A 14314-nucleotide genomic window follows, 5' to 3' on the forward strand; every position below is an offset into this window, starting at 1 on the left:
AGTACATAGGGATGCAAAATTAAAAGGAAGCAATATATAGGGATGCAATATGAAAAGGTAGCAATATATAGGGATGCAATATGAAGAGGAAGCAATATATAAGGATGCAATATCAAAAGGAAGCAATATATAGGGATGCAATATTAAAAGGTAGCAATATATAAGGATGCAATGTGAAGAGGAAGCAATATATAAGGATGCAATATCAAAAGGAAGCAATATATAAGGATGCAATATGAAAAGGAAGCTATATATGGGGATGCAATATTAAAAGGAAGCAATATATAAGGATGCAAAATTAAAAGGAAGCAATTTATGGGGATGCAATATCAAAAGGAAGTAATATATGGGGATGCAATATCAAAAGGAAGCAATATATAAGGATGCAAAATTAATAGGAAGCAATATATAGGGATGCAATATTAAAAGGTAGCAATATATAGGGATGCAATATTAAAAGGTAGCAATATATAAGGATGCAATATGAAGAGGAAGCAATATATAAGGATGCAATATCAAAAGGAAGCAATATATAGGGATGCAATATTAAAAGGTAGCAATATATAAGGATGCAATATGAAGAGGAAGCAATAGATAAGGATGCAATATCAAAAGGAAGCAATATATAAGGATGCAATATGAAGAGGAAGCAATATATGGGGATGCAATATTAAAAAGGAAGCAATATATAGGGATGCAATATTAAAAGGAAGCAATATAAAGGGGATGCAATATTAAAAGGAAGCAATATATAGGGATGCAATATTAAAAGGAAGCAATATTTACTGATGCAATATAAAGGGGTGCAATTTGAACTTGATAAATGGATGCAACATAAAGTGATGTGGTTGAACCTGAAACATCACTTTTACTGACGACATACAAGGACAATCCAAAAGGTTTACAATTGTACCAGCACTGAGTCACCATTAACACTGGACAGACTGGCTTGAGTTAACAAGCTACTGCAAAGTTTATTCGTGATAGTGTATGTCAAAGAGTATAACATCCATCCTTCTGAAGAAGACATTAACCTAAACGTTCTTACAGCCTCGATTCTATCTAAGACTAATCTTGTTTTTAGTACACTTCTGGAATTATATTGCATCAGGAAAAACACTCAAAACTTTCAGAAGTTGATTTTATTGCACTGTGTCATCACAGTTTCTGGGATGAATAAAGCTGAACAAAGCTGCTCTCGTATTCTGTCTGTCAGCTACCCAGGAGGACTCTGCCAAGTTTAACAATATTGCAACATTATTCCAAGGAGCAGCAAGGACAACAAATGTCAACCTTAGAAAAAGTGGCACGACACAAAGTGTTGTTTGTTTATTTGTTTGTTTTTTAACACTGAAGTCAGCAATATTCCAGCTATATGGCAGCGGTCTGTAAATAACTGAGTCTGGAACAGACAATCCAGTGATCAACAGCATGAGCATAGATCTACAAAATTGGGATACGTTCACATGTGTCAACCAAGTCAGCAAGTCCGACCACCCAATCCCGTTAGTCGCTTCTTACAACAAGCATGGGTTGCTAAACACCAGTTCTAACCTTGATCTACATGGGTACCACACAGAATGAAACTTAATCAATCCCTACATGCTTGTGTGCTTGCAACTCTGCAAAACATATCCTCTTACTTTATCTTCCAGGACTAGTTTTCAACTGACATTTCTTAAATCGCAATAGGTATTTTGAGCCTTACTGATAGTGCCTGTACCTAGAAAGCTATTTTGCCAAAATCTCCGAGAAGATTCCTTCCAAAGTGCTCTGCAGCATGATGGGTGTATCACAGCAGATGAATAATGAATAGTTAAAGGCTTTTAGTTAAAGGTCTTTATTTTTTTAGTCAGCGAAAAAACCTCAATGGCATTTAAGTTGTCAAGTTGAATAAAAAATGTACAATCATCTTCATGAGAATAAAGATAGTCAGTCTGTCATCAGCAAAAGAAGGGAGAGCACCTTCTGTTTTCGTTTCATTACTAAAATTATTTTTTTTCAAATACCAAGTGTTGTAGAGTTATCAGATCTGGGGGTTTTTAAAAATGTTATCAGATTTCCACACAATCATGATAAACAATTTTTGGATGACATTTCACTTTCATCTTTTACGATAATAATGCGACATCTCACATCTGATTGGAATTTTAGTTGTTTTATGTTAAATCTGGACCCACTGGAACAAGAATAGTTTACTTGATAAATAGAACCTTATTTGGAAACTGACTTAAGAAATAAGAATATCACATCTATAAAACATTGTGTTTTATCAGTTGAGGCCATAAAATGTCTGTGTCCTGTGATGGGATCTGAACCACAGACCATCTGATCCACGGTTGGACACCTTGTCCACATGACCAAACAGGTTAACCCCATCAGGTGTCTGACAAGGTAATAATGTCATGGATGACTCCACACCCTGCTATAATTATATTTTAAACTTTAAATTATTTATTATTTTATGGCATTTGTGCTCATTTGTCATAGAACCATCTCCCTGGTGAACTTTTGAGGGTCCATATATTCATTTGTACCTGCACACTGGACATTATGTGTCATTATGGGTCTCCTACATGGAAGTGACTACTTGTTTGACAATCACTGATAAAGTACACAACAATAACAGAAGAGGATGAAAAATATGTTTCACCAAACCCTGATGGGAGTTAGAATCGTTGCCCAGCAATGTGTGCTGGTTTCAAGAGGCGACAAGTGTTTGCCACTGATATGGCAATGTCCCCCGCCGCTAAAGAATGGAATATCTATATTTACTTTTTATTTTTGGGTCACATACAAGATGCCTGACATGACTGGTGTCTGCGTAATCACCCGATGTAGGCTGTGAACATACTTGAAAACATTGGGTGCAATGTTTTATGAGATATCGCCTTTAAAAAGCAGTCAAAGTATTGTGGTGACCTTGAAGATAAGGTCAAGGTCACCCAAATAAACTGGTGTCTGTGTAATACCCCAATGTAAACTGTCACCAAATTTGAAGACATTGGGTACAACAGTCCATGAGATATCGCGTTAACAAGAGTTAAAAGTGTGAAAAGTGTCGTGGTGACCTTGAAGATAAGGCCAAGGTCACCCAAAATCAACTGGTGTCTGCATAATCCCCCAATGTATGCTGTCACCAAATTTGAAGACATTGGGTACAACAGTCCATGAGATGCCATGTTAAGAAGAGTTTGAAAAGTGTTCAAAGTGTCGTGGTGACCTTGAAAATAAGGTCAAGGTCACCTAAATACACTGGTGTCTGTGAAATCCCCAATGTAAACTGTCACCAAATTTGAAGACACTGGGTACAACAGTCCATGAGATATCGCGTTAACAAGAGTTAAAAGTGTGAAAAGTGTCGTGGTGACCTTGAAGATAAGGCCAAGGTCACCCAAAATCAACTGGTGTCTGCATAATCCCCCAATGTAAACTGTCACCAAATTTGAAGACACTGGGTACAACAGTGCATGAGATATCACGCTAAGAAGAGTTTGAAAAGTGGTCAAAGTGTTGTGGTGACCTTGAAAATAAGGTCAAGGTCAGAAAAGATAAACTGGTGTCTGCGTAATCCCCCAATGTAGGTTGTCACCAAATTTGAAGACACTGGGTACAACAGTGCATGAGATATCACGTTAACAAGAGTTTGAAAAGTGGTCAAAGTGCCGTGGTGACCTTGAAAATAAGGTCAAATGAGTTGTGTGACCAGGCTTCGTGTCTTGGTTTAATGTGTGTCATCTTGCATGTTTGTTGCTCTGAGTATCAATCACTGGATTGTCTGGTTCAGGATTGATCATTTACAGGCCGACGTCATACAGCTAGAATATTGTTGAATGTGGCATTGGACAACAAACAAGATGGGATAATTTTCCAACCTTTGGGGCAAACCTTTGAATTCTTTCAAAACATAATCAAACAGAAACCACCCCTGGAACTTCATAAAACAAATGTTCACACAGCTGTGTGTTTCTACTCAGGGACATCCTGGGCTTCTGGGCTGGTTTCAATGACCATTCCCGATTGTCTCTTGTCAATCACCCACAGGATAAAAGACAAGATAATTCGGAGACGTTCTTAAGAAACTTCAGTTCAGCAGATTCATCATATTCCGGTCATGACTTGAAATAATCCCCAGACTGGTTTCAAAGCAGCAATAACGCATGTGATGAAATCTGGAGACGATATGTAATTGACAGTAAAGGTTTACTACAGACAGGACTGTCTTCAGCCAGACAGCTTACAACCATCACTGATCCCTGCACACCCTTTTGTCTCAAGTGTCTAACAGAGGTGACCAGAGTTGAGGAGGCTCTCTAGGAGGCTAGCAGTCCCTGGAACATGGTCGGTTTAGAACATGCATGAAGTCACAAGAACACTGCAGGGCCTAGAACATGCATGCAGTCATAAGAATGTGTGTGCAGGGTCGAGAACATGCATGCAGTCATAAGAATGAGTGTGCAGGGCCTAGAACATGCATGCAGTCATAAGAATGTGTGTGCAGGGTCGAGAACATGCATGCAGTCATAAGAATGTGTGTGCAGGGTCGAGAACATGCATGCAGTCATAAGAATGAGTTTGCAGGGTCGAGAACATGCATGCAGTCATAAAAACATGTGTGCAGGGTCAAGAACATGCATGCAGTTACAAGAACATCACAGTGCCTATAAAATGCATGCAGTCCCAAGAACAATGCAGGATCAAAAAACATGCATGCAATCAGAAGGACATTGCAGGGTCTAGAGCATGCATGCAGTCACTGGAATTTGAATGGAGTCACTAGAAAGTGCATGCAGTGCCTTTATCATTAATGTGCACAGTCTAATGAACAAACATCCACTAAAATATACATCAATGCCTTGAACATGAATGCAGTCACTTGAACACACATGCAGTGAATTAACAATGGATGCAGTCACTGAAACACATATGCAGTGCCTTAAACATGCTTGCAGTATCTGGGACATGTATGACTTGGGAGACTTGATTTTCAGGTCGCTGTGACACTGGAATATTGCTGTCTGTCACATGAAACAACAAATATATAACATCATGGTCTACTTTTTGACTACATCTATTCTTGTGAAAGAGACAATATGAAACTGTCAAGACATCTGACATTGTGTTTATATATTTTGTACTTCACCTGCCCAAAGTCGCTTCCTCATCAATGTCAACATGTCATCATGGCAGAATGAGACTCCTGGACTTGGAGGACAAGTTTCTCACACCTTGTTTCAAGAGTATGATAGAGTTGAAGACACACTGAATGAATTAAATAAATCCCCATGTAGTACCCCATTTCTGATTTTATCATAAGCATGTCATGTATGAAATAGTGATGACACAAGTTGTTCGCTAAAAGAATGTATCCTCATCTGCCTGTGGTACCCATCATAAACACATGCAAAGGCCAGTCAAACATTTTGCCAAAATCCACAAGTACAAATTATGGATGTGTATCAGACATCATGTGTGGTCACTGAGTGAGTGAGTGAGTTGGGGTTTACACCCATTTTAGCAATATTTCAGCAAAATCGCTGCGGGGGGACACCAGAAATGGGCATCACATTGTACCCATGTGGGAAATCGAACCCAGGACTTCAACATGACAAACCAACACTTTAACCACTCGGCTAGCCCGCCGCTCCTCCCTTGATCAAAGAACTTTCGAGAACCAGTCTTTCGATGCTCTTTGAAACACAACATATGGAATCTGATCTGATCTCTGCATCCAATCCATACTGGCAATACCTCATTCTACAGTGCAAACGACCTTATTGGACTTGAATCTTTGATCTTTAGAATTGCTACACTGATCCTATGCAAGATGAAACAAATGTTTTGTTTTTCTAGGTTTTCATCAAGGTCCTAATCAATGTGTACTGGTATTTGTCTCCAGGAACTGTCCATTTATTGAATATTGGTTAGATCACGGCTCAAAGTCTTCAGGACATAAGGGTACCCCATCATACAAAGCTGCTAGTGAGGGTAATGACCGATTATACTATCATTACATGCAACTGTCCATATCCCTTTGGCAATATATTGATAAGTTACAATATGAACAATATCATGTATGCTTCACTGTTAATAATATTGATTGACAATGAAAAATAATTTGAAAATTATATTATTAATTTGCTTTGATCTAAAGTACAGTCTGCTTAAAGACACACATGACTCCCACTTCAGGCAGTACTGAGAGTTACCTCCCTTACTCCCAGTCTATGATTGACACGTCTGCTTTTTGCAAATGTGAAACTCTTGCCAATAATCTGCTTGTATATTTGTTGTTAAATGCCGGTCTCAGGAATATGAAACCTTTGAAGCGGTTGACCTGCTTTAAACTGTGCCAGCCATTCTAATGATTGATATCATGAGCAACTATCCAAACGATTGGGTCACAATGACGGCCAACCAAGTCACCAAGTCTGACAAGCCATTCACACAGATATTATAGTCAGCAGTAAGGCCAAATGGCCCACAGTCCAAATTGAGTGACAAAATAATTGATTGCAGATTGTTGCAAGAATTATTTAAGCTAGGTTTTAAATAAAAAGAACATGTTTATGACACAAAGCTGGAGTGAATATTGTTTACATTCCTTGAATTTAGTCTTTTGACCATTGATTGCTGATTATCATTATAAAAATGGGAAAGTACAATCAAACAATACATGAAGTTTGTCATCAGTCTCAGCAGAATCACAGTTCTTAAATACAGCCAATCCATGACATTGAAGCAGTGCTTGCTGGGACCTACTACAGCCTGGAATCCCCATAGTTTTTGATAGAACTTAAACCTTCAAACAACAGACGCATGTTGACTTGCTGTTTTACAAAGATTAAACAAGCTTTCTAAATCATCCCATAAATAACTACTATTATTTCATTATTTTATCTCCTATTGTGTGCACCTCTGCTAGAACCAAGACCATGGATATACCTTGAGTCCTGTATATGAGGGTCCCTTAGACTCATAATCTTAATTTTCAGGGATCTAGGACAACAAAATGGGGGTCCAAGACACTTAAATATTATTATTATTATTACTGTTATTGTATTGTGTATCATAATCATCACATTGTTACAGTAATTAAATTGCAAATGATACCATAACCCAGCCTGTTGTAAACTCAGTGATAACTTCTTGTTACTTGATTGGAATTTTTACAAAAAAGTATTTGGGCTTTTTCTGCGTCTCTGTGGACACGCTAATATTTTGTTTTGCCTCCATTGTCAATATTTATGCGTATAGGACACAGAAATTTGCGTCCCATAAATCCCTGCAAGACTGTAGAGAAGCTCATATGTGAAGTTCTATTTCCAGAGAACTGCCCTATTGGCACAACAGGGGAACGAATCATTGTTGACCATTTTGCAGCAGCATCCTCACTGTTTGGACTGACAATCACACGAGGAAACCTGGAGTTCCTGGTCCAAGCAGACTCAACAGTTGCAGCCAACCATTGCCATCAATGGAGTACCAGGGCAGCGTAATCTCTGTAGATGGAATACTGGATGGATGGATCACATCCAAGATTAAGAGAGCCAGTCAAGAACTTGGAAGACTAAAGGTGCATGTTCTCCAACAGAAAGGCTTTAGACTGTGTGCAAAACTCAAGCTCTCCTTTCTTCACTGCTCTACCATAGACCTTATATCGAAGGCACATCTTGCAGCTGGAGCAGTTCCACACAAGGCTGCTGGGCATGATCATGATAATTTCCTGGCAGGACATAGTTATAAACTGAAAGGTGCTGGACAGAGTCTGCTGAAGGGTCAGCTTTGCTTGACTGGCCATATCAACAGAATGGATGACAACAGACAATTTTTGTGCCGTGAGTTCAAGGAAGGCCCATGCAGGTGATGAAAGCCAAACTGAGACTTAAGGAATCTCTGAAGAACAACCCCAAATGGAAGGTATCCAGTCACACGAGCCTCTACTACGGACAGATCTGCATGGAGGTCGCTATAAAGCAACAGCTGCCTTTGACGAAGACAGACGACAACGTCTCGCTACCGCAAAGGACAGACGTCACAGAGTATCATCTACAGACTACAGACAACACCTGTGTATGCATGTGTGCTTCCAGATTCAGGCTTCAAAGCCATATGCACTCTTATTGCTGAGAGCACTGTGTGTGTGGATTCAATGGACTAGCAAGAAGATATGCACAAATCCACAATGACACTTAGTCAGCAACTTTCTTAAAGATCCCTTCAACCAAACTGATATTTTGCAATTTACTGATTACTGAAAACAAAACATCATCATCATCATCATCATCATCATCATCATCCCAAGCAATAATGTGGCTTTTTCTTGTAGACTAGTATCTAAAGAGTACAGCTCACTTTATTAAATTATGTGGGGAAAATCGAGCACCTGGTTATGTTGGAAAATTAACTGAACTTCTAACTTTTATAAAAACACTGTTCTCAAACCAAAATCCTGGTCCCCCACCACCTGCAAAAACCCAGATGGGTGCTCCATACCATTTGCATTTCAGAAGCAAAAATAGTACCTTGCCCAAAGCAGTCTTTACAGAACCTGATATTTTACATTTCATTTTATAAATTGATTGAAACAGTCGACATATTCAGACACAAAAAAATAATTGATTTTCATCCATATTTTTCACAAAATGAGTATCATTTTACTTTCAAAACGTTCAATGGCTCGAGGCATTTCACTTTCAAAAGTATTTTTTAAACAAACAAAGTGTGTCTGTCTACATAAACTGTTGATGGATGAGTTTAAAAGGATTACGATTAGAATACACTTCTCTGATATGGATCCTGTTTATCCTTGCTTCACAAGCTGAATACCATGGTATGTCAGGTGAATATTTCATGGACAAGTACTTTTGATGGTTCTGGGTGTTTCAAATCATCCATGACTTAATTTCACAGTGTGTTATTACACCCTTAGATCCTGCAAAATTCAATTTTACAACCAATACAATAAGCTCCACACAGCGAAGCCAACAACACATGTGGTGTGGAGAATATCAGGCTTTGGTCTCATTTGATGAAAACTGAAGACAAAGCTCAAGTGTTTACAGTTTTACTTACAGATAATGCTCATTTTTAATGCTAATTTTTGCGCCTAGAATCCAGCACCATGCTGCTCTCCGGCATAACATTATTACCCTGACGGAATTGTACTTTCAAAGCTGCTACTAAGAGCTTCGCGCGACCGTATAGGTCCGTACATCCGCTTGTCAGGTACCCATTTGAACAGCTGGGTGGACTGAGTGCAATGTGGACGAAGTGCCTTGCCCAGGGACACAACACAGCATGAGACCCAGGTCACAAATTTTGGTGTCTCCACCGGGATTTGAACCCGGGCCTTTGGCGTGAGAGGCCAGCATGCTAACCACTACACTGCTGTGCTTACAGATAAATGATTAGATAGAAATTGACAGCTTGATTGGAATAGAAGGCTGCATTTATCAAAGCCTAGATTGCAATATAAGAGTCTTGGTCATTTAAGAGTCTCGTGTTGCAGAACACTCAACAAGTGACAGTTACCTGTGGCAAGCCAAGTACTTCTGCCACATCTTACACATTTCATTCAAGATGTTGTCAATGATTGTCATCTATTTGACTTTAGCTGACAAGATACCAGTAAACATGAACATTTTTGTATATTTATCCTTTATTTACATTGCTGGTATGTCTCAAAGTGCTGTCACTGAAGCCAAACAGATACTGATACAGCCACTGATGTGTAAAGATATATTGTCATGCATCTCCCCTATCAAACTTGTAGACTATCTGTATGATGATTTAAATATATATGTAAAACACACTGAAAGGTGTCTGTTTTGTTTTGGTTGTCGTTGCCCCTACCAGCAATATTCCAGCTATATGGCAGCAGTATGTAAATAATCGAGTCTGAACCAGACAATCCTGTGATCAACATCATGAGCATCGATCTGGGATATGATGACATGTGTCAACCAAGTCAGCAAGCCTGACCACCCGATCCCATTAGTCGCCTCTTACGACAAGCATGGGTTGAAGACCTATTCTAACCTGGATCTTCACGGGTCCACACTGAAAGGTTGGCAAGAGGTTAATCTGTTCCTATTTCATGATAAGTGTGTTTGCTTACAAACAAGAAAATAGTCTGGTATGCCTGACCCATTGTGGGCACTAGAGCAGAAACTTCTCTCAAGGAATAAGATGAACAGAGCCAAGTAAGCGTGATGGTCATCTATTGTTTACAAACAATGCTTCACAGCAAAGTCACACTGGACCTTGAAATAAGATAACACAAACCATCCCTATCTAAAATTGAGCAGTATATATATTTCATCAAGAAAAAAGCATGAACCCAGTGGGACCCCCTTGTCTACCAGAATATGGAGATAAGTACATAATATACGGCATAATGTTCGATAGTGAGTCAGATATGGATGAAAATCTAATAAAATATTTATTATCAGCTTACAATCTTTTTGCAATTTTGTCGAATGTTGGCGATATCAAATAACAGATGTAGTCCCCTGGAGCATGGGTTACATACACTGCACTGATTGGCTTTTCTAGGAGTTGGGTAATGGTTTGCTCTACTATAAAACCTAATGGCTGTGCAATGTTCTGCATATTGCTACACTGTCTCACACCATACTGCAATAAATTTCAACTTGAACTGAGTGCTTGCAATGAATTACAAATGACACTGGTGTATAGATTGTTAGGAATAACTTTGCATGTATGCTACTTACACCCCACTGGGGAGTGTCGACTAGTATTGAATTACTCTATTCAATAGGTTTGAATAAACCTTTCGGAAGTCATTTGTTAATTACAAAAGGGTTCTGTGGTCACGCTGAGACATAAAATGCCTTGCAATAGAAAGTATACATCTATATTTCATTGCAAACATATCAAAATGTGATAAAATGGAAAACAGGAGCCTGAAGCCAACATAACTATGAGACCTGTGAAGATCCGGTTAGAATTGATCTTCAGTAAGCCATGCTTGTCGTAAGAGGCGATTAACGGGATCGGGTGGTCAGGCTCGCTGACTTGGTTGACACATGTCATCATATCCCAATTGTGGTGATCGATGCTCATGCTCTTGATCACTGGATTGTCTGGTCCAGACTTGATTATTTGCAAACCACCGCCATATAGCTGTAATATTGCTGCGTGCGGCGTAAAACAACAAACTGACAAACATAATTATGATCCCTATGTCAAATACATCACCACATTGTACCCATGTAGGGAATCGAACCCAGGTCTTTGTTGTTACGAGCCAACGCTTTAACCATTAGGCTACCCCACCGCCCCTACAAAGTACAGCAATTCAGTTATTAATGCAAACATGTTATTTTTTAATATTAGTTTTTTCAACATGGTGACATATTCTGAATATGACCAGAGATATTTTTCATTTGGTACATCACTGTGCATTCTTTAGACCTACCCTTTTCACTATAAATACACACTGACAAAATATACATGATTTGTTTAAGGTGTTGCAGTTTTCACAATCGTTTCGCAGTTTTTCTTTCAAAACAAATTTACCCGGAACAGAAACACTTTGAAAAGTCTTATCCCTACATTCCTACACTAACTACACTTGTAGTTTTATCTGAAACATTTCCAGTTGAAGTAATCTGCATTCCTTCCATCACATTAACCTCCTAGCATGGTTCACATTTCTTGAATTGCATCCAGCATACTTATGTTCACCTGATTTAATTCGAAAAGATTCAGTGAGGCCTGAAACAAGTAGATATCAATCGTTAAGTGGGAGTAGGAATGCCAGGAAGACCCACTGAAGATGTTTTGCAGCAACCAGCTGGGTTGCTTCCTCGGGTAAAGTTTCAGTCCAATTTTTAGCTCACCTGACTAAAGGTGTTATTGTCTGCCTGTCCTGTGTCTATCATCATCATCATCATCTATGAATATATGTTTTAGAGACAACTGTTTATTGAAGTTACTACATCACATTTGTTGCTGTCATGATTACAGCCTGGTTAGTTCAAGGGTTCCAGATCTGATTTACAATATGGCTGCCACTTCAGCCATATTAAAAAACCCACTTATGGACATTTTGTCGTTATTTTTGCCATGCTCTAAAATTTCATGAATACATTTTGTAAACATCATCTCTGCTGACATCACAAGGCTATGAAGCTTGACTTACGTATATTTCTCCTTTCGATGACATCATATCAGAATTCAAATCATTAGGATTTTAGTGTGATCATTAATAAAAAAAAGTATTTATGCTAAAACCATATCAATAACAATGCTCACTCTATCTTTTGTTAAGTGTCTGTCTTTGTTTACATCTTAAAAAGCTGATCTTACCATGTTTATCACAAAGTTAGTAAACAGAGATGAGAGTTTGTTTGTCAGTAAATTAATATTGCCAGGTGAGCTACAGGGAAATCAAATTAAGCATCTGACAGTATACATTATGCAACTCATGTTCCTGTAAGGAGATTGAATTGTCCAAATAATGGTGACTGGCAAAATGCCTGCTGTCATACAAGTGGAGTGCAGTTTTCTCCATTGTTCACGCCTGTAGCAAAGTGGCGTAAATCTAAACTCACTCACTCACTCACTCACTTTAGCAGGGTATGTAGGGAATTTGTCAACATGTCATTCTGCACCTGATTTACAAGTACTAAGATGATTATTCTATGAACAAAATACAACAAAGTATGTCCAAGCACAGCTCCAGTAAGAAAAACGACGTGGGATATCTCCTGAATTCTATCATGTTGAATTACACTGTTTCTACTCGTTAACTCCGTCAACTGTGAGCCAGTCTAGTCAAGAAATGAGAAGAAAACACTGACAAACCTTTGTTTGTGCTGCATAAATTATGCAGCATGAAATGATATAATGAGACCTGCTTGTTATGTTTATTTTTAAAGTATCTCAAATTAACTTTTTCAGAATTCAGAAGCCCCGTGGCTAAGTTCTTTGATATCTTGCAGCATGAATAATCAAAACTAGAAATCAAACAGGGAAAGATTCCTTCTCATTCAGCCATTTCTATCTCTACTGACTGACCATATATCAATCTAATGTAAGGCTCTTACAAGATACAGAACAAGAAGAGTTCTCTCCCTTTATGTGCATCCCGTAGTTTAAATCCAATTCTGGTTCCAATCATGATATATCCCTTGGCTATACAAATATAACGGCCTCACTTCAATTAAATGACAGATGTTAAGAAACTAAACATAATGAGGATCATAACTGAATAGTAATTTCTTCTATTCTTAAGACTATATAATTGTAATCATTGTAAATAACCGCCATTAGCTCAATGCTTTGTGAAAAGTAGACCCAGATACTTCTGTTCTCATATTCTTCCCCAGACTTAGAATATTACATACACACGTTAAAACTCTAAATACCACATGTCAGACAGCGGCATTATAAAAAATCACGTACAGGCCTAAAAAAGTCTGCTTAATCTTCTCCTTGGAAAAGCTACAGTTGCTGCCATGCATTGCTGTATCTGTTTAATTAATAAAAAAGCGACCAGGTGATTTTTTTTATTTGCAACTGTTCTTTTCAATCCAATTTCTAAAATCGATGGTCTTTCTCAACAACTTCCCGTTGTACCAGCAGCGTTTTCCTCTGCGCCGGCAAGTGCTCCATGATGGCGCAAGGCAATCTGCATCGGACGCCAGTGGTAATCAGGCTCAGCTCACAGTGCACAAAAGCAAAGTGGACGACTGAGCTGCGTGTGGAGAATCTTACCTTCTGATATCAAATATATCAACGCCAGTCGATACAGGTTTAAAATTGTAAGGAGTGCCAAGGAATTTTAAACAGATATCAATGAGTGTTGATATAATTTGTTTTTACATTATATTTATATTATTATCATCCAAAATCATTCTTTGAACTTTTGTAGTTTATAAACATGAATGCCCAGTGTTTTGGGTCGAAATAATACATCTTCTATGGCAGAGTGAGTAGTGATGTCATTTGATTGTCATGGTAACTGATGATGTCATAATTGTCTGCAAAGCATCACAAGGTGGTGTGGTGTGGTGTGGTGTGGTGTGGCGTGGCGTGGCGTGGCGTGGCGTGGCGTGGCGTGAGGTGAGGTGAGGTGAGGTGAGGTGAGGTTAGGCGAGGCAGTGTGCAAAATAACCACTTGCCCGCTAGCCAGTGGCTATGAACACTCCAGTCGGGCCAGTAAATCTCCACAGTCACTGGCCTAACTGGCTAGTGAATTTTCATTGGGTCATTTTGTGAATACATCACTCTCTCAGACTTTTTAAGTTATAATACACTTTTAAATCATGCAAGATTATGACCT

At 38.7% G+C, this 14314-nt stretch overlaps 1 protein-coding gene across 1 annotated transcript in view; it reads left to right on the forward strand.

The window, feature by feature from the left end:
• Nucleotides 1-14314, forward strand: part of LOC124255025 — a 161389-nt gene that overhangs the window by 17790 nt on the left and 129285 nt on the right. Inside the window, exon 2 of the mRNA XM_046688861.1 lies at nucleotides 7330-7495. Within this exon, the coding sequence (XP_046544817.1) occupies nucleotides 7330-7495 (166 nt within the window). The remainder of the gene's footprint in view (nucleotides 1-7329; nucleotides 7496-14314) is intronic.

The sequence above is a fragment of the Haliotis rubra genome, unplaced genomic scaffold, assembly GCF_003918875.1.
Source record: "Haliotis rubra isolate DU_JTF1 unplaced genomic scaffold, ASM391887v1 Scf59, whole genome shotgun sequence".
Lineage (NCBI taxonomy): Eukaryota > Metazoa > Mollusca > Gastropoda > Lepetellida > Haliotidae > Haliotis > Haliotis rubra.